Source organism: Poecilia mexicana, unplaced genomic scaffold (assembly GCF_051168715.1).
Source record: "Poecilia mexicana isolate PSO_F unplaced genomic scaffold, ASM5116871v1 scaffold_12, whole genome shotgun sequence".
In the NCBI taxonomy this organism is placed as follows: domain Eukaryota; kingdom Metazoa; phylum Chordata; class Actinopteri; order Cyprinodontiformes; family Poeciliidae; genus Poecilia; species Poecilia mexicana.
The window spans coordinates 27,229,534-27,253,514 of NW_028263381.1; the positions used below are offsets into that span (position 1 = coordinate 27,229,534).

Below are 23,981 nucleotides of genomic sequence, written 5' to 3' on the forward strand. Positions count from 1 at the left end.
AAATACTGAAAACGTTTAACTGGTTATTTAATTTGAAGCTGTGACATGCATGAGTAACATGGTTCCAGATTTCTTACTTTAGCTGAGCCGTCCGGGTCCGGTACCGGTACTTCATGTTTTACTCTCCTGGTTCGACCCGCTCAGGTAATTGGACCATTTGAATCAGCTGTGATGGAGCAGCGGCGCGTCTGAAACCCTTTTATGTTTTTTTATTTTATCGTAATAAAACAGGAAACAAGCGACAGGGGAAATGATATGAAACACTTTTTCATTTATTCGATCCGGTGGATCGATCCAGTTCGTCAGAACCAGATGATTTATGAACCGGATCCGCAGTTCGGAATAAAGCGCCACAGCCCAGGTTGATTCGGCCATATTGGTTTATTAGAAAAGTCACTTCCAGTGAGGCGGACATGTTTAACCGGACCGGTTCCGTTCAGGTCACAGAAAGCCAGTTACTCTAGAAAAGCTGATGAACTGAACTTCTTGGCAGAGTTTCGTTCCAGATTTACTTCAGGATCAAATCAGATTAGTAATAAATGAGTTCAGAACCAGAACCAGTCTCCAGATTTGGGTTTTTTATTTAAAACAGACAAAAAAAGGATTTCATGTGTTGGGAGAAGCGGGTCGAGCCGGAACCGACCGAACTGGCTTTCTGAGCGGAAACATGTAGAGACTGAGGAACGAGCTGGTGCTTGATGGGAGAGCCCCCACCACCCATACAATATACATTTATATATATAGAAAAGTGGCTAAAGATGCTAGGATGAGACGTTCTCACGGCACCATGGCTTATTAGCAGAAACACAACAGAACCGCCATCTGGACCAACTAACGGACGCGTCTTTAATCTACAGGAAATGACGTGCAGAATGCTACAAAGTTATCGTTGTTTTCATCTGGTGCGTCCGGAGACCGATGACGGGACGGTCCGGCGCCGTCCCCTGGGCCTGGTGCCGGGCCGGCGCCGCGCCGACGGGTCGACGACACACAGGAGGAAAATATTAGAAACAAAAAAAATATTTTACAAACCCCCCCACCCCCTTCCCACAGACGGGTCACAGTGGGAGGACGGCGCCGAGGCGCTTCAGTCGTCCTCACCGTCGTCCTGCAGAGACAGAGGGACAGAGACACCAGGTTAGGTCCAGCAGAACCGGGTCAGAACAGAACCAGACTCCAAACAGGTTGAAACCGGTTCATGCTCTCACTAACTGAATCAGATCAATAATCTGAGTGGACTGCTTTAACCCAGAACGTTAAAGCGTGTTGCCATAGCAACACGTTCAGCTCGTCTCCTCCAACCACAGATCAGTTCAGTCTCCATAGCAACGGTGTTCTGGTTGCCACCGTCGCCTCATGCTTGCTCTGGAGGGCCATCAGCAGCCTGCTTAAGGAAACATCGTTTACAGTAACCATGGCGACCAGCTGCAGCTCTCTCACCTCTCCATCTTCCCCTTCGCCATCCTCGTCTTCCCCTTCCTCTTCCTCGCCCTCATCGATGTCCTCCAGACCTTCCTCATCCTCCTCTTCATCGTCCTCACCCTCCTCGTCCTCCATGTCAGGGACCTGGGGGCGTCCAGAGAGTCAGCGAACCTCCCAGTAGTGCCCCCCCGCCCCAGCGGCGCCCCCTGCACCTACCAGGTAGTACTGCAGCGGGTTGGGCCAGATGTCGTCCTTGATGACCTCTCCCAGCTCGTCGGCGCCGGCGTCCGAGTGGTCGGTGAACCAGGTGAAGAAGCTCTCCGGCTCCTCGTGCTGACGCTTCTTCCCAGCTTTGTTCGGCGTCTGGCCGCTCCGTTTGGTCAGGTCCTGCAGAGCCCAGAGGTCAAAGGTCAATGGTTACATGTCAGCAATGATTGTCATCCCAACCAAACCAGATCAAAAAGTGCCGACTGCCCCCAGATTCAGCCAATCCTGATGGGGGGGCAGCCTGTTCTGATGGGCTACCCATCAGAATAGGCTTCCCCCACCCACCAAAGGATAACCCGCTACGGGTTCAAAGGATAACCCACAACGGGTTCAAAGGATAACCCGCTACGGGTTCAAAGGATAACCCACAACGGGTTCAAAGGATAACCCGCTACGGGTTCAAAGGATAACCCGATACGGGTTCAAAGGATAACCCGCTACAGGTTAAAGAGATGACCCGGTACGGGTTAAAGAGATGACCCGCTACGGGTTCAAAGGATAACCCGCTACGGGTTCAAAGGATAACCCGATACGGGTTCAAAGGATAACCCGCTACAGGTTAAAGAGATGACCCGGTACGGGTTAAAGAGATGACCCGGTACGGGTTAAAGAGATGACCCGCTACGGGTTCAAAGGATAACCCGCTACGGGTTCAAAGGATAACCCGATACGGGTTCAAAGGATAACCCGCTACGGGTTCAAAGGATAACCCGATACGGGTTCAAAGGATAACCCGCTACAGGTTAAAGAGATGACCCGGTACGGGTTAAAGAGATGACCCGGTACGGGTTAAAGAGATGACCCGGTACGGGTTCAAAGGATAACCCGCTACGGGTTCAAAGGATAACCCGCTACGGGTTCAAAGGATAACCCGGTACGGGTTAAAGAGATGACCCGATACGGGTTCAAAGGATAACCCGCTACGGGTTCAAAGGATAACCCGCTACGGGTTCAAAGGATAACCCGCTACGGGTTCAAAGGATAACCCGGTACGGGTTAAAGAGATGACCCGCTACGGGTTCAAAGGATAACCCGCTACAGGTTAAAGAGATGACCCGATACGGGTTAAAGAGATGACCCGATACGGGTTAAAGAGATGACCCGATACGGGTTAAAGAGATGACCCGATACGGGTTTGTAAACTTTTCCTACAGCAAAATTTAAGCACTAAGAATTTTCAAGGTAAGTTCTTCAAACTTTTTCAGCACGCGACTTTGTACTTACAAATGAACTAAAAGATTCTCTATTTCAATTCTGTTATTAATAAAGTTTTGTGATGGTGTCCTGCAGTCTACAGCAGGAACAAGCTAAACTGAAACAAGATATAGGCTAACCTTCATTTCAATTACAAAGATCAATAACTCATCATTAGGAATAATAAATATTAGTTACATTGAAACAATTGTTAACACAAATGACCTTCCTGATCAATTTAAATGCTTAAACACAACATACAGTTGAAACTACATATTTGCATAAAACTTATAAAGAGACTTTTTTTCTGACCAAAGGTCTTTTGTTTCAGGTTAGTCAGGATTATTAAAATGATTTCTTCTTGCTGAATTGCAGTAAAAATCTTTTCTAGATCGTACGGAGCAAACGCACCTTCCCAGCTTTCCATTTGATCTCAGTGGATTTGGAAACCGGATCTCCGCCCTCGTTGACGTTAAACTCTTTGGAGAGAACTTTGTTCTCAAAGTACGGATTCTCGTCGAAGGACTGCAGGGACACAGAGGAGAACGGGTGGATCAGAAAACATCGTCAGCTTCAGAACAAACTGACAGAATCAATCAGACTCACAAAATCTATTCTGTATCCAGACTTGATGTCCTCGAACTCTGTGACCTCAACCTTGGACAGATAATGAAGAGCTTCTTCATCTTCCTCCCCCAGAAGAGCCGAAACTACAGCAGCAGTCAGAGCAGGAGTTTTTATTTGTTCATGACAGGAACCAGAACCAAAACCGGATCCGGCTGTTTACCTTGTGGATGGTTGACGAATGTTGTGACCCAAAAGTTTGGGATTTTGGCGATGAGCTCTGATCTCTTCTGAAAGAACGGCTGGCGTAATTTGTTGTACTTCTGCTCTACTTTTAAAATTTCTTCACTGGCCTGTTCATTTAATCTAGAAAACAATCAGCGTGTCAGAACAGTAAACGGTTTCCATGACGACGCGTTGGGCTCAAACTCACCTGTCGATTTCGTTCTGTACTTCATCGATGTGTTCGATCGCCTCCTGCTGCTCTTTCTCTGAAACACAAAGCATCAAGATTCAGGAAATAATATTCCAGTAAAATACGAGAAATTAATTTAAGATCCAAATTATTATGGTTTAAAATAAAAAAAAACATTTTGGAAATGTTGACAGGCGATCTTATAAACATCCTCCTGCCAAAAATCTACTTGATGAATTTCTAAACTCCCTTCATGAGTTAAATATTAAACGTGAACAATATTTTCTAAATAAAGAAACAGTTTTCATTTCAGAGTATTTGAGCTTTACTGCAGTTTCAGATCCAGGATTGGAAAATTATTGGGCAGCAGCAAGAAACACAAAACACTCAACATAATGAAATGAACGTAAACTTCTATACAATAAAATAGAAGTATAATCTAAAAATGCTGCTGCGCTCCTTCAGACAGACCGCTGCATCCTGGGTGCACAAAGCAGCGTGAACACAGATCCTTCACACTCAGCTGATGTTTACATCCCAACTGGTGTTTGCAGTTTTATGTTTAATTACTGCAAATAGATTTTTTTAATGCGTGAACACATTTATATAAAATATGATTCTACTCTCCACATTTCTATGCTTATGTTTAATATCTGTCCAGTATTTTATGCTGTAATCTTGCCCTTGTTGCTCTTTGTTTTTATATATTTTATCTTTGTGACTCTACATGTTCGTATCTCCGGACCCTCTGGAGGACAGGAATCAGGACGCGGGGTTTCCGCCCCAGGGCTCCCAGATCCGGGTCGTGTTTTCCTGGAGGCATTCCCTCCTCGCTGGGGGTTTTCCACGCTGCAGATCGTGGGTTCCCCCCGCAGACGGCCCCTCCACCCCCCTCCTTCCTGTTGCCGTTTAAGGCGGCCTGGTTTGAATGAAAAACGGGCTCAGCTCCGGCTCTGCTGTGAAAACCCTCAGCTCAGCCAGCGCCTCCTTCTGCCGCCTCACTCTTAATAAAAGCTCACACTGAACCAAACTCGGTGAATTAGCCCGATCTGGTTATTTAAACAGCTTTTGGGAGCCAAACTGAGAACAACTGCTGGCCTGCTTTATTGTAAACTAACGGCTACAGGCTAGCAGAAGCTAGTAGAAGCTAACGGAGGCTAACGCGGCTAGTTAGCTGCAGCTGCATCACTAAATATCTCAACTTGTTGATCGAACTGAGGCTGTTTCTGGAAACCAGGCGCTTTAATTCCCAGGATGTGGTTAACAGGAGTCCATCAGCGGAACCCGAGGCCGTGAGGACGGCATAATGACGGTAAACAGCTGAAAATGGCGCTGAGAGGAGAACCGTTATTACCGGAGGTCTCGTCCCCTGCGTCGTGGTTTGAATTCTCCTTCCTGCTCACTTTAGCCGCTGAGGCCGACATGCTGCCGCTTCTCCGACGCTCTGTAGACCTGAAGTTCCTCCCGGCGGGTTAAATCTCAGCTCCTGACGACAAAAGTTACTTCACCTCACAAACAACAGTCCGCCAGCAGCGCCACGATGGGAACAAACCGACCCGCCTCCGTCAACACATTTATGGCTCTCTGCTGCCCCCGGTGGCCCGGAGGGATGTGGACGCCACGGGAACTGCATGAAATGATTCGGGATCAGACTGACTTCAGTCAGCTTTCAGACATGAAACATAAATATATCAACTCAACAGGAAATAAAATGAAGGAAAAAATCATTATGTACATAGTATGAGAATGTAGGTCAGAATATAAATGGTATTAGAGGGGAAAGTCAGCATCAGATTCACACAAAAAAGATCCAAAAATGTTAAATATATACAAAAGGTAAATAACTTCAACAGTAATAATAGTATTTATTTTCTAATAACTGTGCAGTATTTTTATGAGATAATTTTGTACAGTATATCAGACTCACTAATGAATGTCCAACTTTTTAAAATAATCAGATGTGTTTTTATTTCTTTAGCCCTCTCTGCAATCGATCCAGTAAAACAAAATGTCTGCCTTTATTTCAGGATGTTTCCTGTGGAAATGCTAAGAATCCATCTGTGACAGAAAGTAATGTATGATAAAAAAATAAATAAAACCTTCAACTTGCCCATTTAACCTTTTCCAGTTGAAACCTGAGCGATGCTTTGAGTTTCACTGAAGGAAACGATAAACTAACCAAGTTATTGATCAGGATATTTGAATCAGAATCATGGACTGGAACTAACCTGGTTTTCTCAACCAGTCCAGTAACTAGTCCCAGCAGGTCTCTGAACAGTCTGTGTCCAGCATGTGTGCGGTCTGTTCGCTGCTGTTTCCCTGACCTTTGACCTTACTATTATAATTTCCTCTTTAGTTTGTTTCCGGTCAGACTGAAGGAGGAAGTGACCAGCAGCTGAGCTCGTCTTCAGCATCCGGCTGCGGCGGCAGGAAGTGATGTCATTATTTTAACAGCAGAGACTGATTTCTGTTTCTTTCAGTTTTCTGCTCAGGTGACGCTGCTGTGACGTCATGTGACCCGGTCACGGCCCGGTGTGGGTCAGTGGATGGTTCCGTCCTGAACTGTTGACCGGAAATTACGTTCCTCCGACTCCTAACCCGCTCTGCGTGTTTGGGCCGACCTGCTGAGTGACTCAGTGCCGTGATGAAAGCTCGCAGGGAGGAGGAGGCTGGAATGCCTTACCTGTACAGGTGCACCCGGCGCTGCGATCTGATTGGCTGCAGGTGCATCGATGTGCCCGCGCGCGGCCAATCAGCGCGCCGTGACGTCAGCGCGGATTCAAAGGATCGCTCAGATTTGTTTCCATCGGTGATCGAGGAAGAAGCCGCGGCCTCAGCTCACCTGAGCAGGTTGATCAGTCCGAGCGTCCGTCCGCGCACCTGGCCGCCATGTCAGCCCCGACGCCTCAGGTGAGTCCGGCTCCCTTCCTGCAGACCCGGACCGGTTCTGGGGCCCATCAGAACCGGTCCGGGTCACCGAGGTTCTGGCTGGAATTACAGAGCTGCTGCTGCGGATTTACCTGTTGGTCCAGTTTGTCTCCTCCTCACCTGGCTTTGTCTTCCTGACACAAACACCTGAGACAATCACTGCAGAACGACTTCCGGCTGCTCGGAACCAGCTGGTCCGGAACCGGTTGAAGGTCCGGACTGGACTGGTTCTCAGTCTGGCTCATGAAACCAGCAGAATATTTCTGTCTTGTTTTTGTTCATATTTAATCTTTAATCATTTTGTTTCTTCAGAACCAACAAAACAAACAGAAGTTTGTTTCACTAACTTTGATTTTTCTGGATTTAGTCTGAATATGAATCCATCTATGATCTGAACCTGTTTTGATTCTGAAATCATGAAGAGAGGCGTATTTAAGCATGTTGATAGAAAGTTTAGTGGAAGGAAGATGTTTGCGGTAGATAAATGAAATCCACATTCAGTAAGTCGATGTGATTAATGACTCGTCATCTTTAGTGGTTCATCTCTGAGCTTTTATCCCCAGGGATGTGTTCTTGGTCCCATCCTGTTCCTATTGGACCAGAGGGTCAAAGGTCATCTGCAAAGTTCCAGGAGACGGTTTCCAATCTGTTCTTAATGGTCTAGTCAAAGTATCTGAGGAGAAATCGGTTTCTGTAGTCTCTCTCTCTCAGTGGTCCAGGTTGTGTTCAGATCAGTTTCTGATCTGAGTGGATTCTGGTAAAGCAGCTGCAGTCCAGCAGGAAGTGACCCGGTCTCCGCCGCTGTGTGTTTCCTGTCAGGATGGGAAGCAGCAGCAGCAGCAGCAGCAGCAGCGGCTGGACATTCTGGACCCGCAGGTCCAGCAGCGGCTGGAGAACGCCCGGGCTCAGGTCCGGCAGGAGATCCAGCTGGAGCTGAAGATCAAGGAGGCGGCGGAGAGGATGCGGCGGGCGTACCCGAGCCGGCGGGGCGGCGCCGTGGACGGCGAGGTGAAGGCGTCCAGCCGCAAGCTGGAGCAGCTCCACCTGCAGCTGCAGGAGCTCAATGCCATCTCCATGGCAACGGAGAAGGACAACCACGCAGGTAAAACGTTACAGCAGCTCTAAACCTTCTGGAGCCGCTCTGTCCAAGTACAGCAGAATAATTCAAATATGGGATCCATTTTCCAGCTTTCCAGCTTAACTTTCAGGATTTTTCCTGACAATGTTTATCAGATGCTAATGCTAACGCGCTACACCAACAAGGTATTTAGCAGGAGCCCTGAACTCGACTTTACTTTTGACGTTATGCTGACTCAGCGACTGATCCTCTCTCCTGAATCCTTATTGGTCAATTTGGGCTCCGCCTCCTCTCCGGGCCCCATGTAAGGCGGGAATCACCATAGCAACCAGGAGATTACAATTTTAAATAAGTTTGTTGACTCTGTTTTCTGTGCGTTTCGAAGCGACTGTCCCAGAGGAGGAAGAGAACCAATCATCAGAGCCGAGTCAGTGGGAGGAAGTGACATCACCGCTGGCCAGCCGCATCAGAACTCTGAAGAAACAGCTGACGATGGAGACCAAAGTGAAGCAGGGCGCCGAGAACATGATCCAGACCTACAGCAGCAGGTCCTTCAAGGTGAGACCCACTTCCTGTCCCCTTCAAAATAAAGCACAGTCGCCTCAACCCTGACCAGGTCCGAGGGGATCAGAACCCTGACCCGGTCCGGTTTGTGTTCCAGGACCGGAAGATGCTGGCCACGGCCCAGCAGATGCTCCAGGACAGCCGGACCAAAATCGAGCTGCTGAGGATGCAGATCGTTAAAGTCGGCCAGGCCCGGGAGGAGGGCGCTTCTCTCGGTAACCGAACGGAGCGGTTCTGTCCTGGACCGGGCCCGGTCCTGGTCCGTCCGGCTCTGAGCCATCCCTCTGTCCCAGGTCCTGACGAGGAGATCATCAGCCCGGTGGAGCTGCGCGTCGCCGAGCTGCTGCATCGCATGAAGATCGAGTCGGCCGTCGCCGAAGGAGCCAAGAACGTGGCGAAGCTGGTGGACCGGAAGGAGCGGCGGGTTCTGACCGAGGTACCGGCCCGATCGGGTCAGGGATTCTGGCTGCCATCGGGATCCCTTCCTGCACTGAGCTGTTGGATGCTTTATCCTTTCTCTCATGTTGTGCTGCTTTTAGAAAGACGGCAGAATATTGATCATATTTTCTGATCATAACCAGATGAAATACAACATTTGCTAATATGTAGCTATGGCACACTGTGGTGATCAGCTTTAACGGCCTATTCCAAGTCTGACTGCAGGGAATGTGTGTAAATCAAGGCTCAAGAGACACGATTTAATAAACAAATCATTAAATAAATTAACACATTCAGAAATGCAGACATTAAATTCATAAATACAGTTATAATTACATGTGGAAGTTGTTTAATTCTAATGTGTCGGTGCACCTGCAAATATTTAACCTTTCTTTAACTATTTTAAGAACTGGTGGGCGGGACTAACACCGTTTACTCGTCGGTGGGCGGGGCTAACACCGTTTACTCGACGGTGGGCGGGGCTAACACTGTTTACTCGACGGTGGGCGGGGCTAACACTATTGGGGAAGATGATTGGTCAGCAGTTGAGCAGTTTTTCATGACGGTTGTTGAGCAGGAAGGAGGAAAAACTTCACCTTTTGTCATAAATGTAGATTTTCTGTGATTATTATTTCTGAGTGTCGCTATTTAGTTCATTTCCATTTTGTTTTCATAGCACTCTTTAAAATAATGCAAACATACAAAAATAATACAGGTTCTGTCCTTGGATCATTGATCATGATCAGATCGGTGCTGATGGGTTCTGCCCCTCCAGGCCCAGGCCCGGGTCCAGGAGTCGTCCCAGAAGGTGGACCTCCTGCGTCTGTCCCTGGAGCGGCGGCTCGCCGAACTTCCTGAGGATCATCCCATGCGAGCCGCCATCATGGAGTCTCTGGAGTTGGGAGTCGCTCCGTCCTACGGAACGCCGAAGAAACAGTCCGCTGCTCCTTCGTCTTCCTTGTCCTCCTCCTCTTCCTCCTTCTTCAGACCGGCCAGTCTAACAGGTCCAGTACTTTCATAACCCAGAAACATCCTGGAGGATCCTCTGGACTCATGATTTCCTGTTTGGTGATTATTTCCTGCTCTCGCTCCCAGATGTCGCTCGGCTCTCACTCGGTAATCTCTTGATTCCCGACAGAGCCGATCTCCTCCTGCCTGTTTCTCAGGTGTAAATTTCCCAGGTTGAATCCTGAACCTCCTCGGTGTTTGGGTCAAACCTCAGGGAACTGAAACGACTTCCTCCTGCTGCCTGAAGTCCAGAAATGCATGAATGTTGAGACATGGGGCCTAACTCTGAGTGGAAGATGATCAAAGTCCCTCCTGAATATCAGTTTTATTATGTCCAGAAGAATCGGCCGTGGACTGACCCAACGTCTGACTGTCGCCCTGCAGGCCGGCTGGAGGTCTGCCTGATGGGCGTCCAGGACCTGCTGGAGGACGTTCCGGGCCGCAGCGCCGCCCAGTTCTCCGGGAACTACGCCGGCGGGAAGTCCATGAAGGTGAAGGGTTCTGGACGGAGCGCCAACGGGAAGACGGGGAAGTCCGACGAACTGTCCTGTAAGGAATCTGCTGTCCTCCTGCGTCATGGCGGAGAAACGTTGATGTTCATGTCGATGTTTCTCTAACTTTGTTTCTGATTTAGATTCTGTTGGAGAAAATCCCGTTTAATCCAAACTAAAACCTGATCGATTTTCTGCCAGGTTTGGTTTGAACCGTTGAAATAATTCCTTCGTTTCCTGTCCGATCCAAACCGCCGCGGCTCGTTTGATCTGAGCAGAACCTTCCAGAACATCCGGATCAGAACTGACCTGGTTTCTCCCTCCTGTCTCTGTTCCAGCGGAGGTCAGCGCCGTGCTGAAGGTCGACAACCGGGTCATGGGCCGGACTCACTGGAGGCCGCAGGGCAAGGAGGCCTGGGGCCAGAACTTCAGCACCGAGCTGGAGCGGGTCAGTACGCTGGCGGTTCTGGTTCTGATCCGAAACAGACAATAATGAACCTTAGAGTCTCCAGACAGAGCTGAAAGTGGCTCCTGCTGTCAACCAGTAGTGATTCTGGTTCTGGTCCAGTCCAGGGAGCTGGAGGTGGCGGTGTACTGGAGGGACTGGCGGGCGCTGAGCGCCGTGAAGTTCCTGCGCCTGGAGGACTTCCTGGACAACCGCAGACACGGCATGTGTTTGGAGCTGGAGCCTCAGGGAATCGTCTTCATCGAGGTTTGGCTGCTTCCCAGTCACACAGAACCAGGGTCGGGTTCTCTTTGCTCTCATCACGTTTAACAGCAGAACCAGCTGATCAGAATCCAGAACCTTCATGATCCAATAACGCCACATCGTCTGCATAGAGTGTAATTCAGCAGCATCTCTTTATGACAGAAATACATGAAACTAATTAAAATGAACGTTGAATAGAAGCTGCAGCGGGTTGGACTGTTGACTCACAGCAAGTAGTTTAACACCCGGTGACCCCTGAGTGACCCCTTAGCAGTCCCGCCCCCCGACCTCACCCGTTTTCACCCTGTAGAGATGAACGGCTGCAGACAATGGTTGGACTTTTATCAGAGTATGAAAATGAATCATGTTGAGTTTTATAACTGAAAGTCTTTAATTTAGGGCCTGAAACTTGATCAGCTCTTCATTTTTATTTGCAGGTGACGTTCAACAATCCCGTCATCGAGCGTCCGTCCAAACTCCAGAGGCAGATGAGGATTTTCCCCAAGGAAAAAGGTGAAAATCACTTTAATTATGTTTTCAGGTCATTTTTGTTAAATATTTGTGACACAGCGTTCAGAGTGAGCGCCTCGTACAGAGGCTACAGACTTTTACATGGCCGCCCCCCCAACGCGATCCACCGGCCGCCCCCATCCACCGGGGGGTCAGCGGTCAGAGCTGATGGATCTGACCGGCCGCCCCCGCCATCGACCGGCCGCCCCCGCCATCGACCAGCCGTCCCGCCATCGATCGGCCGCCCCGCGATCGAATCCCTGCTTTGGTTCTTTTGTGTCTGAAAACTTGAATTCTCTACATCAAAACTTCAACACCAAGGTCAAACTACGGATATAAAATATTTCTGGGAAAATGGATTTGGGGGAAGCTAAGTGCACCAAACATTTTCAAAGTTAGCAAAACGAGAAGGTGCTAAATGGAGAAATTAGCTTCGCTTTTAGCGGACTGATCAGATTCTTCTGAAAAACCGAACTGATTCCCATCTACCAGCGGGGCCGGTTAGTTGGGTCCAGTTTGTTCGGTCGCTGTTGATGTCGGGTTATTGTAACGGAGTCGTGACATAACCAGTGACTCCGCCCCCTAGCCAATCAGTGAGCAGCAGTCTTGTGATGTCATGTTTTGTCTTGGACCCAGTGGAGTCGGTTCTATTAAGGCCGCTTCCGAGTCGGGGAGCACGCTTCAAGATGTTTTGGTTCAGGAAACATGGCGGCTTGGTGACATCATCCTGCTGTCTGTTTCCTGCAGGGAGGAACTTCCTCCGCGCGTCTCAGATGAACCTGAACTTCGCCACATGGGGTCGTCTGATGATGAGCTTCCTGCCGCCATGCAACTCCCTGGAAGCCATGAGTCCGCCGCTGCCGGCTCCCGGCGCCGCGGCGTCCAGCGGCTCGCCGCCACGGTGAGTCGGATCCGTCAGATCCTCCGGATCGCGGTCAGAGCTGATGGATCTGTTTCCTGTCAGAGAGCGACCTCCGTCCAGACTGGCCGTCTCTGAAGAATCCATCAGAAGATCTCCACGTCCCTCCAGGAAGGAGACGAAGGACGCCTCGGCCTCGCAGGTCTGAGAGGAACGTTGAAGCTATAATCAGAGACAAGCAGTCATTAACTTTCAGTTTCTCTCTGATTTTCTTCTGGAAAAGTCTCCTGACTGGAAGAGCAGCCTGAAGCCCAGGAGGTCGGCCTCGGCTCGGCCGGCCTCGGCTCGGCCGGCGCCGCAGTGAGTCTCAGTAAAACCTTTCCCTTCACTCAGTCCGGATGTTTTATCTTCTTCTTTTTAACGATGTTTCTTTGTAGTTGTACGTTATATAAACCTGATCAGGTGAGTTCTGCATGAATTGACTCTTCATGTTCTATAATCTGGATTAATAAACGACAGAACCTAATCTGACCAGGAACCGAACCAACCCGAAAGGATCCGCTGGTCATAATGTTTTGGCTGATTCCTGCGTCTTTAAACACTAAAGCTGTAAAGTTTTCTAGATGGCAGCCAGAACTCTGCCGGCCCGGTCCAGAGGCCCGGTTCCTTCACCGTGTTTCGTCTGCAGGTCTGAGGCGCTGAAGATGGAGGACTTCCAGTGCGTTTCCGTCCTGGGAAGAGGACACTTCGGAAAGGTACCGGAACGCCGGGATCTGCCGTAAAACCCGATGAAGGTTAACGACTAACAGAACCTCCTCTGACCCAAACCCAGGTCCTGCTGGCCGAGTACAAGAAGTCTGGGAAAATGTTCGCCATCAAGGCGCTGAAGAAGAGTGAGGTCATCACGCGGGACGAAGTGGACAGGTGAGGAGGATCCACAGAACCTCCAGAACCTCCAACCATTCTGTTCATGGTACCGGTACGAAACACGGCCCGGTTCTGACCCGGTTACAGGGACGTAGAACTTTTCCTGAACTCATCATTCGGTATGTTTAGCAGAACTTCCCAGAGAAACTCTGGAAGTTCTGGTGGAGTTCCTGACCCGGTTTGGACTCCAGCAGAACCTTTCCTGGTTCCGTCTGAAGCGGACCATGGGTTTGAGTGAAGTTAGATTCGTTCAGCTGTTCTACATGTTGGCCTGTAGGAGGCGCCGTCTCAGATAAGGAAAGTTTGTCTCAGTGGTTCTGGTTTGTCTGACCCGGTCCAGTCTGGTCTGTGAGAAGCGGATCTTTGAGGTGATCAACTCGGCCCGCCACCCGTTCCTGGTCAACCTGCACGGCTGCTTCCAGACGGCCGAGCACGTCTGCTTCGTCATGGCCTACTCTCCGGGCGGAGACCTGATGAAGCACATCCACACCGCCATCTTCTCCGAGAAACAATCCCTGTGAGCCCTCCGCCCGCTCAACGGTCCAGTCAAAGTACGGCAGCACGTTTCAGCTGGGCTCTTGTTGGTTTGCAGGTTTTATTCTTCGTGCGTCCTGCTGGGCCTGGAGTTCCTCCATCAGAACCAGATCGTCTACAGGTGAGTGGCTCAGGCCCCGCCCACACACGCTGCTCATTGGCTGGAATCTGCAGCGGCTTTCCTGTCTGTCCTCCAGGGATCTGAAACTGGACAACCTGCTGATGGACGCCGACGGGTACGTCCGGATCGCAGACTTTGGTTTATGCAAAGAAGGTGAGGGAAAAAACGGTTTCCTGTCTTTTGATTGGTCCAAAAGGTTTGAACCAATGGCAGAGCGGCGACCATCCTGGACTGTCCTCAAGCACCTGGAACCAGAATGACATAAAATGATAGTTGCATAAATACTGGTTATGTCTTTTATTGTGAAAATCCACGTAAGACCGTTTCCTGTTGGCCCGTTAAGTATCAGGTGGTTCTGACCCATTTGACAAGCTAACAGGAGGCTGAAACTAGGAGAGATCACGTCTTTTTATCTCTGTGGTGATACTTCACTGGTTGCTATGGAGATTCCCTCCTTTGTGACTGGTTGCTATGGAGATTCCCTCCTTTGTGACTGGTTGCTATGGAGATTCCCTCCTTTGTGACTGGTTGCTATGGTGATTCAATAAACAGGAAGGGAACCTGGGACCACCGATGGTTCAGCAGAGACAGGAACATGAAATGTGCAGCAGCTGGTATTAAACTCCATAGTTTTTGTTTCTGTAAACGATAAACTCTGCGGTCCTGAAGTTGCCATGGAGATGACGGTTACCAGGGTAACCTGTGTGTGCACAGGAATGGGCCACGGCGATCGAACCAGCACCTTCTGCGGCACGCCGGAGTTCCTGGCTCCGGAGGTTCTGACGGAGAACAGCTACACCCGCAGCGTGGACTGGTGGGAACTGGGAGTTCTGGTGTTCGAGATGCTGGTGGGGGAGGTCAGTGACCCTCCGCAGAACGTTCTTTAGAGACGGATTCAGAACCTGCCGACGGTTCTGCAGGTTTCCGTTCTGAGGAGAACTCTGTTCTGTTCCAGTCGCCGTTCCCGGGTGACGATGAGGAGGAAGTGTTCGACAGCATCGTCAATGAGGAAGTGCGCTACCCTCACTTCCTGTCGCCTCAGTCCAAGTCGCTCATGCAGCAGGTCGGTTCTGCTCCAACCTCTGGATCCGGCGGATCCACTGGGTTTTATCGGTGATCTCTCTGTTCCAGCTGCTGCAGAAAAACCCGGACCGGAGACTCGGATCAGGGAAGGACGACGCCGCCGAGATCAAACGACACAAGTTCTTCCAGGTCGGTTCTGCAGAACCCAGAGCGGTCCCACAGCAGGACGACCTGCTGGTTCTGGTGATGAAATGTTGAGTTTATTAGTTACCATGGAGACGGTACTGAACTGGATTATATGTCATTTCCCGTGACTGGGATTAAGTGCACCAAGCTGGTCAGATTAACAACTGTTTTGTGAAGTTCTGCTGTTTGCGGCTCGGTTCTGTTTGGGTTGAAGGTTCTGATCCCGTTCTCCCCCAGGAAATGGACTGGGACGCCCTCCTGGCCAAGCAGCTGAAGCCCCCTTTCCTGCCGACCATCGCGGCCCCGCTGGACGTCAGCAACTTCGACGAGGAGTTCACGCGTCTGAAGCCGGTCCTGACGCTGCCGCGGACGCCGACCGCGGTCAGCGCCGAGGAGCAGCAGGTCTTCAACGACTTCGACTTCTCCCTGATCAGCTGACGGCCTGGCCCCGCCCACCGGGGGGGGGGGGGGGGACCTGGCCCCGCCCACCGGGGGGGGACCTGGCCCCGCCCACCCGGGGGGACCTGGCCCCGCCCACCCGGGGGGACCTGGCCCCGCCCACCTGCCGTTTTAAACGGTTGCTTTTTTACACGTTGAACGCAGCACTTTGCTCCCAGTCTGAGCTGTAAATATCCTGAAGGCCAAAAACACTGAATGTTTATCTTTCTATGTGATTGTTTTAAATTATTCTGTGGAAATGTGGATGTGATGGAGACGATTTATTAACCCAACCAGCCTGTTTGACGTGAGAATTAATGAATAAAAGCTGGACTTTCTTCTCAGTAACGTCTTTATTTCTATTCAGAGGTAAAAAACAGCCACAGTCTCAATAACAGTCAGAAAAACAACATTTTGATTTATTGGGTATAAACGTAGCTCTGATCGCTCCTGCAGCTTTATTGCTCTCCATGCTTTTAACCCTTTAGCCCCTCAGTTTACGCTGCAGCTGCTTCTTCAGATCTAAACTTTGAAAACTTCTGAACAACAACCAGGAATGTAGGAACAGTTCTGGGAATAAATCCACCACAAACCTAAAAAACTGGACCCGGCAGAACCTGTGGGACCCGGCAGAACCTGTGGGACCCAGCAGAACCTGTGGGACCCGGCAGAACCTGTGGGACCCAGCAGAACCTGTGGGACCCAGAATCGCCAGACATGCAGCAGGAACCCGGTTTGAACCGACAGGAAGTCCGTCAGTCGGCTTCCTGTCGGGATCAGGATAAACATTCATCTGAGACACAAACGACCCGGATAAAAACTTTGGGTTAAACCCTCAGACTGAGTCCAGCTCTGACAGGAAGTCACAGGTTTGAGCTCCGGCTCACTTCCTGTTTCTGTGTTTACTGGTTTAATCAGCTCCTGCCCACTGGTACCAGAACCACCAGAACCGCCCTCTGGTCCCCAGGACCAAGCTGAGCCCAGACCCGTCATCTGCAGGCCGGCTCCACAGAGCTGGATGGGCCCCGACCCGGGTCCTGAACTTTAACCTTCTAGGAGTCCATGAGGGCCGGGAACCACGGAAACCAGGACTAAAGATGGCGGCCCAGGAGAGGACCGGAGGTAGAGTCTGGGCTCCCAGGAACCCGGATTCAGAACCCGATCCAGGTCTGACATGCAAACGGAACCATCAGAACCTGAAGTCACCTTCAGCCCAGGATGGGTGAGGGTCAAAGGTCATCCAGGTTAGTTGAAGTTCTGGTCAGAGGAACCGTGAAGATCAGAACTCTGCAGTCAGTTTGTTCCACTGAGACGGATCAGAACCATCCACAGTCAGAACTCTGAGTCTTAATCTGGGCCAACCAGAACGTGATCCGGGTCGGTCCGGACCGATTGGCTGGCAGAGCAGAGCCACCCAGTGTGAGTCGATACGTGAGCGGGTCAGAACCTAAACCGGGTCGCTGCCCTCCCTGAAGTAGGCCTGCTCCCACACCACGCTGCCCCACTGGCAGAAGAAGCCCCACAGGTTGCGGGCGGCGCCGCGGTCGAACGGGTTCTCGTCGGCGCCGCAGTGTTTGAGGTAGGAGATGCGGTGGCGCGACATGAACTCCCAGGTGGTGGCGTTCATGGACACCAGGTAGAGGTGCGACCCGAGCAGCAGCAGCACCACCAGCGCCAGCGGTGCCAGCAGCCCGCAGACCGCCAGCAGCACGCCGTTGGTGCGCAGCCACCGCGACCAGGAGGGGGCGTGGCCCAGGCCCGTCCTGAGGAGACACATGGCCGTCAGCGCCCACGCTCCCTGACCTCTGACCTCTGACCTGGGGGTGTACTCACCAGGCGACGTGCAGCCCCCACAGCAGCACCAGCAGCTGCAGGGCCAGGTACAGGACGAACCAGCGGTGGTTCCGCTCGCCAACACAGTTCTCGATCCAGGGGCAGTGATGGTCGTAGCGCCGCACGCAGTGCTGACACGTCTGGCAGTGCTTCGACCTCATTGGCTGCTGCTCCAGACACACAACCACCACCATCATCATTATTATCATTAATAACATTAATATCATTAATATCATTATTATCATTATTACTATGGATGATAATAATGATCATCATCATCCATGTTTTCATTCTTTGGACCCATCATAACTCAGCTGCTTTGATGATTTTTATCATTTTAAATAGATGTTAATAATAATATTGCCATGAAATTTTAGTCATTAAATGAATGCAGATGGCTGCTTGTACTGATGCTGGTTCTGGTTCTGGTTCTGGTTCTGCCGGAGCTTTCTTCCTGTTACAGGGAGTTTTTCCTGTCCCTGTCGCCCCCTGCTGGTCACTGACCTGCTGTTTCCTTAGGCAGAAACTTTTAACCAGTTTGAATAATAAACTGAACATCGAATGGATCCTGGATTTAATTGATGTTATATTTTCTGAAGGAACCTCCTGGAGGTTCGTACCTGCAGCAGGCAGCGGCCGCAGCGGCGCTGACGCAGCGACTTGCTGCTGGGCGGGATCATGTCCTGCTGCTCCTCCGTTACTCCCAGAGTGAACTGGAACACACAGAGCCCACATCATGACACTGCCACCACCAAGGTCTGGATCTGTTGGATCAGTTCAATCCAGAACATTCCCAAAGTCTGGAGACTCTCTGGTTTTAGGCCATAATTTACCGGAAATAATCTGAGATCAAAGCTGTACTGGTCCGACTGGACGGTTTAATCCCACTAATCGGTTCTACATCCAGAACCTGGAGCAGAAAGGTTCCCAGACCTGCGTGGTTCCGACCCAGACCACTTCCGGCTCACCTGCAGGTCGCTGTCCTCAGTCAGGATGAATCCCGGATCCATGAGCGACACCGCGAAGTACAGCAGAACCGACACCAGAACCAGCAGGACGAACAGAACCGGCTGCAGCAGCTGGCCCGTCTCCTCCTGCTTCCTCAGCTCTGCCGGGGAAACACAACTAAAGTCCTGGAACACCTGGAAAACCTGGAGCACCTGGACCCCCCTCGGACGGACTCACCTGTGTCATACAGGAAGAGGATGAGCGTGATGATCCAGGTCAGAACCACATGGGCCGTCCTCACCAGGAATCCCGAGCCGAACACATTCTTGAACATCGTCCTAACATTCCAGAACCTCCATGCTAACCTTCAGGGAGCTGGGAATGTCAGCAGGGAATGCGGAGACTGCGGGATGTGAACAGCTCAGGAAGGACCCAGGCTGGACTCAGTCAGAACCTCAGAACGGTTCTACTGGACCGGGTCAGGTTAAAGGAACTAACTGCAAACAGAAAACAGTCGAAACCCGCGTCTGAATCCGTGTTTTCGGGCCAGCGGTCCGCTAGCATTCCGCCGCTCAGCGGGTTGTTGTCGTCCTGAACGCACACAGCTCTGATTGGTCGACAGCAGACACGTGACAGAGCAGGAGCCTGAGGAAGCGCTAGCCGCAGCCGCCATCTTGCTCAGGGGTTCTGACCGTTTAGTTCGCTTTATTTAATTTTCGTTTCTTTTGCGTCTTTCCCTTTTTATACTATTTCACTTTATATTGTTTTTACTATAAAATACTTACGTTTTACAAATTTTGTTTTAATGTGCTGATTTTTATTCGTTAGTTTGCCATTTTTGTTTTCAAATGATTTTCGTTTTATGCTTTTTACAGTTTACACCACTATATATTTTACAGAAATGTATTTTAAATTGATTTACCACTTCGTTGATGCATTTTCTGAATCAGATTTCAACTGTTTTTGTTGTTTTTCTGTTTAATTTGATCAAAATTATTAGTAATCTTGTTTGGAACCGAGGTGCTGCCTGGTGTTCGGCTCATTGTACCAACATGACTTCCTTAAGCTCATCCTGGTTTGCAATAAATGCTTCAGAGTATTAGAAACATCCCCACACCATCATACCTGCACCACCGTGCCTTACAGTGCTGTGAGTTGAACTCAGCGTTTCTCAGTCAGTACATTAAAATTAAACAATTTGAATTCTATTTTTATTTGTTGGTATAAAAACAGTTTATATAAAGTTTCCAGTTGATCCCTGATTGGTTGACTGGTTCTCCAGGCCCGGTGTCTCTGTGGTTCTGATCCGATCAGGCCTGCAGCTCTGCAGCTGCTGCTCCATCCAGGATGAACGGCGTTCTGATGGTTTTGCCCTTCAGCGGCTCCAGGCCCTGGGAGCATGAGGAGCTCTGATTATTAGTTATTAATAACCAGAACCGGGTTCAGAACCAGAACCTGACGTGGTTCTGCTCCTCACCTCTCCAAAATACGACACCAGAGGAGAAATCTCACATTTCAGCGCCGGATGATTCTCTGCTGACGAACTGTGGACCAAAAGTATTCAATATCTACTGAAAACCCAAACTGAACCTTCATGTGAGCGTAGGGTCAGTGACCTCTGACCTGGGCGGCATCTGGATGCTGTTCCCCTGTTCATCCAGCAGGGCGGCGCCAGCGGCGGCTGCCCAGCGGCAGTGCTGGGCCAGCAGGGCGTTCCTGGCCGTGGTGGGCGTGTCGGACGGCGCTCCGTCTGCGTTCTTCAGAGGGGAGAACTCGTCCTCCCTCTGGACCTCCAGCACCACGAAGCTCCTGCACAGAAACCAGCTTATAATCCAGATTACCGGCAGTCTGGAAACATGCTGGATTATCCGTACCTGGAGAACGGAAACACATCAAAAACAAACTTCTCCATCTTTATCCCGTTGGGTTCGGTTGGCTTCACCTGGTTCCCACAGGAGTCCACGAACGGGACTTTCTTCAGAGCAACATGAGGCTTCAGCTGGTCCTTGAACGTCCTGGAAGAGATTCCAAGGTCAGCGATATTCCAGGTCAATCTGACGGTGATCCGTCCTGGAGGCTTTCTCACTTGACCACGTCCTGCAGGAAGCTCCTGGTGAAGAAGTGGTTGCAGATGTTTCCGGCGCTGTAGACCAGTTCTCCGGCTGGTCCTCGGCGCCGGGCCGTTTCGGGTCGGATCTCGCTGTACTCCACCACCTGAGGGACTCCGCCCACCCTGCAAACCACGCCCACCGGCTCGGCTGGGTGGGCCTTCTCCACCACCTGGTGGTGCAACACAGAGCTAACAAGCTAATGCTACTGAGCTAACGTCAGCCATGTTGATTTGCTCGGCGCCTTGATGAAACGTTTTCTGCTTGGAGACTGTTGTGAATCGGAGCTACATAAATAAACTGAACGTTCAGTTTGTCGCCCTCAGCAGGTCAAATCTGCCACTGCAGGTCAACCTGCATGTTAGCAAAAGCGCTAAGCTAAACATGAGCTGTCCACTGAAATCAGTGAAATTTACTTTCAGCTGAGATCTGGACAGGATGTCAGGGTCTGATTTATCTGATCTAATGTTTTACTGCCACATGAGGAGGCAGCTGCAGGTCAGAGGTCAACTCTGAACTCAGAGGTCAACTCTGAACTCAGAGGTCAACTCAACAGCTGAATCCTCTGCTCAGATTTGTTAACATTTATCTGAAGGTGAATTCATCTGAGTGAGTTCAGGGAAAACTTGGAAATTAAACGGATAAATTCCAGGAAGAACCTTTGACCCTAAAGATTTCTTTGTTTTTTCCACTGGAAGTCGGGAAACAATCAATTACAGTTGATTACAATCAATTAGTTCATATTTGACAGAGAAATTAAAGTTTTAAGCTCGTTCTGATAATCGTGTTCTGGACGTGACCTGAACCTTCGGAGCGTCGCTAACCTTGGCGCCGCAGTCGGCTCCTTTCGCCACACAGAAGCCAACGAACAGCGGGTCGGCCATCTTGACCAGGATGTTGTCCACGCAGTAGACGTGGACGAACTCCACTCCTCTGCGCTCCATGTCCTCCAGGACGCCGTTGTCCTCCAGTGCCTGGTACAGACCGCCGTTACCGTCTGACACAGGGAGCACAGAGGTCAGAGGTCACCAAGGGTCGTCATGGCTCTGCTGCATTTCCTGACCAAACCCACCTGGAGCCATGGCGATCTTCCCTTTGTCCTCCAGGATGACCTTCCCATCAAAGGTCACGGCCGGGATCATGCGCTGCTCGAACATGACGATGTTGGAGGGCTGCAGGCCGAAGTGAGCGTTCTCCTGGAAGAAGGTCTGGGTGGGCTTCAGCGTGAACTCACTGGTCATGATGTACCTGGACAGGTGAGGAGGAGGAGGAGGAAGAGGAGGAAGAGGAGGCGGTCTGACGTTTAATCAAACCAACAAACTCCAAAACAACCACTTCAGGGACGGGTTAGCATTCAAGACGGTTCTGGTTCCTCAGCCAATCAAAATGCTCGACAGAACGCAGCCAGCCAATCGGTGATGATCTCTTATACAGCAGGACAAATCTGCCATGCAGGCTGTTGGAGATTTTTCAAGGTCGGTCAAAATGGCCGACTGGTTTACGTTTTTCGATGGATGAAGTTGAAATAATTCGTTGACGTCCGACAGTCTGGTGGTTTCCCACCAGATGATGGCGCTCTGCCTCATTCTGACGGTTTACAGGAACGTGATTTAATTTCACTTCATGAAAAAAATGTTTTAGTTCAGCTGCTTAAAGGTCAACCTGATGTTAGTGAGGAATTTTGTTCAGATTGGTTTTATTTCTAAAGACGTTCCCATTTCTGCTTTGGTGATTGTTAATAATAATAATAATAATAATAATAATAATAATAATAATAATAAAATACAGCTTCGCTCCTCAAACTGACAACTTAAAGAGCTTAACATTTTTGACCTGCAGTAACAAATTTATTCAATTAAATTAATGATACATTTCACTAATTTAACTCCTGTAACTTAAAATACTAAAACATAAAAATCTATAATTTCAGAAGATTTGAAAGTTAAATTTCTGAGTTTTTCTCACAAATTTTTGAGTTTTGGAGCTCAGAAATGTCATCGGGTTCATTTCAGAACATTTAGAACAGTTTTTGGTGTAATTTATTCATTTTCCCGTCTCCAGCGGCTGCTGAAGGTTTCTTGTGCTCAGGCGGTTCCTCCTCCCAGTGGAGGGCGACGTTTCCCCCCTGCTGGCCCAAAGCTTCCCGTCGGTTCTGCTCTCACCAGGGGACGGTGCATTTGGACCCCAGGCGGCTCTCTGCCAGCTGCTGGATCTTCAGGATCCGCTCGGCTTGGATCTGGTACAGCGTCTTCCTGCTCGGCAGCCCAACGTCGAACATCCCTTTGGGGTAGCGGACCCCGAGCCGCGTCCCCTGACCTCCAGCCAGGAGCAGAACCGCGACCCGACTCCTGGAAATCTGCAGGAATCCTGATCAGAAAGGACAGATTCATCATTTATATTCATTATGTTGACATTTTTCGCTGTAACTGGAATTTTTTCCAACTTTTTAACAATTTCTGATGTTTATATGTTTAATATTTGTGTCCCCCTGAGGCTGATGATGCCTCAGAACTTTTTAAGCCCAACAGTTTGGTTTCCAGGATGTTTCTGATCAAACGAACAGAAAACAAACTTTCTTATTCTGAATCTTGTAAATATGTAAAACTGCAGCTGAACAGGCTGGGAATTGAACCAGCAACCTTCCGATCAGCCATCCTGAATATTCCTAGCGTTCCTCCAGGCGCCATTTTAATCTGAAGTGCTCCCTCTAGCGTACAAGACGCAGCACTACAGATTGACGTCACACTACTTTCTAAAACGTGATTGGATGATCCAGTTTGTGTTTTTACTGGTTCTGACATGAAACTTGGTCCAAAGCTGGAGGAGAGTCATAACTTTAAAAATCAATCATTAGGACGCATGCGCACTCATTCCTCAGAACCATAAACACTCTGCAGATTTTCTACTATCGCGATAAAACACGGAGTTAAAATCCCATCGGAGTAACCTCGGTTCTGGTTCTGGTACCTTCACGCTCCCATCCAGCCAGACAGTCCGGGTCGCTCCTCCTCACGCTGCCCATGCTCTCCGGGGGAACCGGCTCCAGGTTCGGCTCCAGGTCCCGGTCCGGAGCGCAGGAGGCGGCGGCTGCTGCCTCTGCGGCCGCCCGGCAGTGCTCCTCCAGCCGCGGCAGGTCCAGCTGGGCCAGCTCCCGCAGGAACACCTCCTGCTGCTCCGAATCGAGCTCCGGCCAGAACCGCAGGACGTGGGCCTGGCCCGAACCGTCCAGAGCGGTTCGGATCTGCTGCAGGGACGGCATGTTTGGAGCGGTTCTGGTTCTGGTCCCGCAGCGCACTCAGGAAGTGACGCCTGGCGGCTGAGCAGCTCGTGACTGAAGACAGACATGATTCCAGAACCGGAACCAGACCCAGACCCAGACCCGGATGACTCAGCAGCTCATCAGCTGATCCAGACCG

The 23,981-nt window shown here is 50.2% G+C and overlaps 4 protein-coding genes across 7 annotated transcripts; 1 reads left to right on the forward strand and 3 right to left on the reverse strand.

Annotated features, from left to right (window-relative positions):
- Positions 1-362: 362 nt before the first annotated feature.
- On the reverse strand, positions 363-6,688 carry LOC106927065 (protein SET-like). Its single transcript, XM_015002369.2, has 9 exons — positions 6,546-6,688; positions 5,217-5,489; positions 3,881-3,938; positions 3,671-3,813; positions 3,490-3,593; positions 3,295-3,408; positions 1,639-1,809; positions 1,441-1,566; positions 363-1,108 (listed from the first exon to the last, which is right to left on the reverse strand). Exons 2-9 carry the CDS (start codon positions 5,284-5,286, stop codon positions 1,088-1,090), a joined length of 807 nt encoding a protein of 268 aa, XP_014857855.1. The 5' UTR covers positions 5,287-5,489; positions 6,546-6,688; the 3' UTR covers positions 363-1,087.
- Positions 6,659-16,020, forward strand: pkn3 (protein kinase N3). 4 transcript variants are annotated; one of them, XM_015002360.2, is made up of 22 exons: positions 6,659-6,772; positions 7,610-7,892; positions 8,254-8,426; positions 8,530-8,647; positions 8,726-8,868; positions 9,646-9,874; positions 10,263-10,427; positions 10,708-10,817; positions 10,938-11,081; positions 11,516-11,591; positions 12,336-12,489; positions 12,553-12,649; positions 12,731-12,807; positions 13,136-13,202; positions 13,280-13,371; positions 13,715-13,891; positions 13,967-14,029; positions 14,106-14,182; positions 14,744-14,886; positions 14,985-15,092; positions 15,161-15,241; positions 15,476-16,020. In XM_015002360.2, exons 1-22 carry the CDS (start codon positions 6,752-6,754, stop codon positions 15,674-15,676), a joined length of 2,799 nt encoding a protein of 932 aa, XP_014857846.2. In that variant the 5' UTR covers positions 6,659-6,751; the 3' UTR covers positions 15,677-16,020. The 4 variants fall into 4 exon arrangements, 3 of the variants coding, with proteins under 3 accessions (XP_014857846.2, XP_087867373.1, XP_087867374.1); XM_088011247.1 differs by having other exon boundaries at positions 8,530-8,868; XR_015764939.1 differs by lacking the exon at positions 15,476-16,020 and having other exon boundaries at positions 8,530-8,868; positions 14,106-14,144.
- Positions 16,021-16,987: 967 nt separating this feature from the next.
- zdhhc12b (zDHHC palmitoyltransferase 12b) lies at positions 16,988-19,501 on the reverse strand. The gene is made up of 5 exons (XM_015002368.2): positions 18,695-19,501; positions 18,478-18,617; positions 18,130-18,222; positions 17,510-17,676; positions 16,988-17,439 (listed from the first exon to the last, which is right to left on the reverse strand). Exons 1-5 carry the CDS (start codon positions 18,789-18,791, stop codon positions 17,124-17,126), a joined length of 813 nt encoding a protein of 270 aa, XP_014857854.1. The 5' UTR covers positions 18,792-19,501; the 3' UTR covers positions 16,988-17,123.
- Positions 19,502-19,654: 153 nt separating this feature from the next.
- uap1l1 (UDP-N-acetylglucosamine pyrophosphorylase 1 like 1) lies at positions 19,655-23,969 on the reverse strand. The gene is made up of 9 exons (XM_015002366.2): positions 23,533-23,969; positions 22,728-22,932; positions 21,638-21,813; positions 21,390-21,562; positions 20,544-20,737; positions 20,332-20,472; positions 20,081-20,266; positions 19,935-20,001; positions 19,655-19,848 (listed from the first exon to the last, which is right to left on the reverse strand). The coding sequence occupies exons 1-9, from the start codon at positions 23,822-23,824 to the stop codon at positions 19,768-19,770; spliced, it is 1,515 nt and encodes a 504-aa protein (XP_014857852.2). The 5' UTR covers positions 23,825-23,969; the 3' UTR covers positions 19,655-19,767.
- Positions 23,970-23,981: the final 12 nt, after the last annotated feature.

What these genes read in the sequence shown, in the direction of transcription:
- LOC106927065 (XM_015002369.2), bottom strand. Translation starts at nt 5,286, where the DNA reads ATGTCGGCCTCAGCGGCTAAAGTGAGCAGGAAGGAGAATTCAAACCAC. An exon ending in TCAAATGGAAAGCTGGGAAG is followed by an intron (nt 1,810 to 3,294) that starts GTGCGTTTGCTC and finishes TGGGCTCTGCAG; the next exon opens with GACCTGACCAAACGGAGCGG. An exon ending in ACCCGCTGCAGTACTACCTG is followed by an intron (nt 1,567 to 1,638) that starts GTAGGTGCAGGG and finishes GGACGCCCCCAG; the next exon opens with GTCCCTGACATGGAGGACGA.
- pkn3 (XM_088011247.1), top strand. Translation starts at nt 6,752, where the DNA reads ATGTCAGCCCCGACGCCTCAG. An exon ending in TTCTCCGAGAAACAATCCCT is followed by an intron (nt 13,892 to 13,966) that starts GTGAGCCCTCCG and finishes GTTGGTTTGCAG; the next exon opens with GTTTTATTCTTCGTGCGTCC. An exon ending in CTTTGGTTTATGCAAAGAAG is followed by an intron (nt 14,183 to 14,743) that starts GTGAGGGAAAAA and finishes GTGTGTGCACAG; the next exon opens with GAATGGGCCACGGCGATCGA.
- zdhhc12b (XM_015002368.2), bottom strand. Translation starts at nt 18,791, where the DNA reads ATGTTCAAGAATGTGTTCGGCTCGGGATTCCTGGTGAGGACGGCCCAT. An exon ending in CCTCTTCCTGTATGACACAG is followed by an intron (nt 18,618 to 18,694) that starts GTGAGTCCGTCC and finishes TTTCCCCGGCAG; the next exon opens with AGCTGAGGAAGCAGGAGGAG. An exon ending in TGGGGGCTGCACGTCGCCTG is followed by an intron (nt 17,440 to 17,509) that starts GTGAGTACACCC and finishes GTGTCTCCTCAG; the next exon opens with GACGGGCCTGGGCCACGCCC.
- uap1l1 (XM_015002366.2), bottom strand. Translation starts at nt 23,824, where the DNA reads ATGCCGTCCCTGCAGCAGATCCGAACCGCTCTGGACGGTTCGGGCCAG. An exon ending in GGCTGGATGGGAGCGTGAAG is followed by an intron (nt 22,933 to 23,532) that starts GTACCAGAACCA and finishes CTTTCTGATCAG; the next exon opens with GATTCCTGCAGATTTCCAGG. An exon ending in GAAGATCGCCATGGCTCCAG is followed by an intron (nt 21,563 to 21,637) that starts GTGGGTTTGGTC and finishes TCCCTGTGTCAG; the next exon opens with ACGGTAACGGCGGTCTGTAC.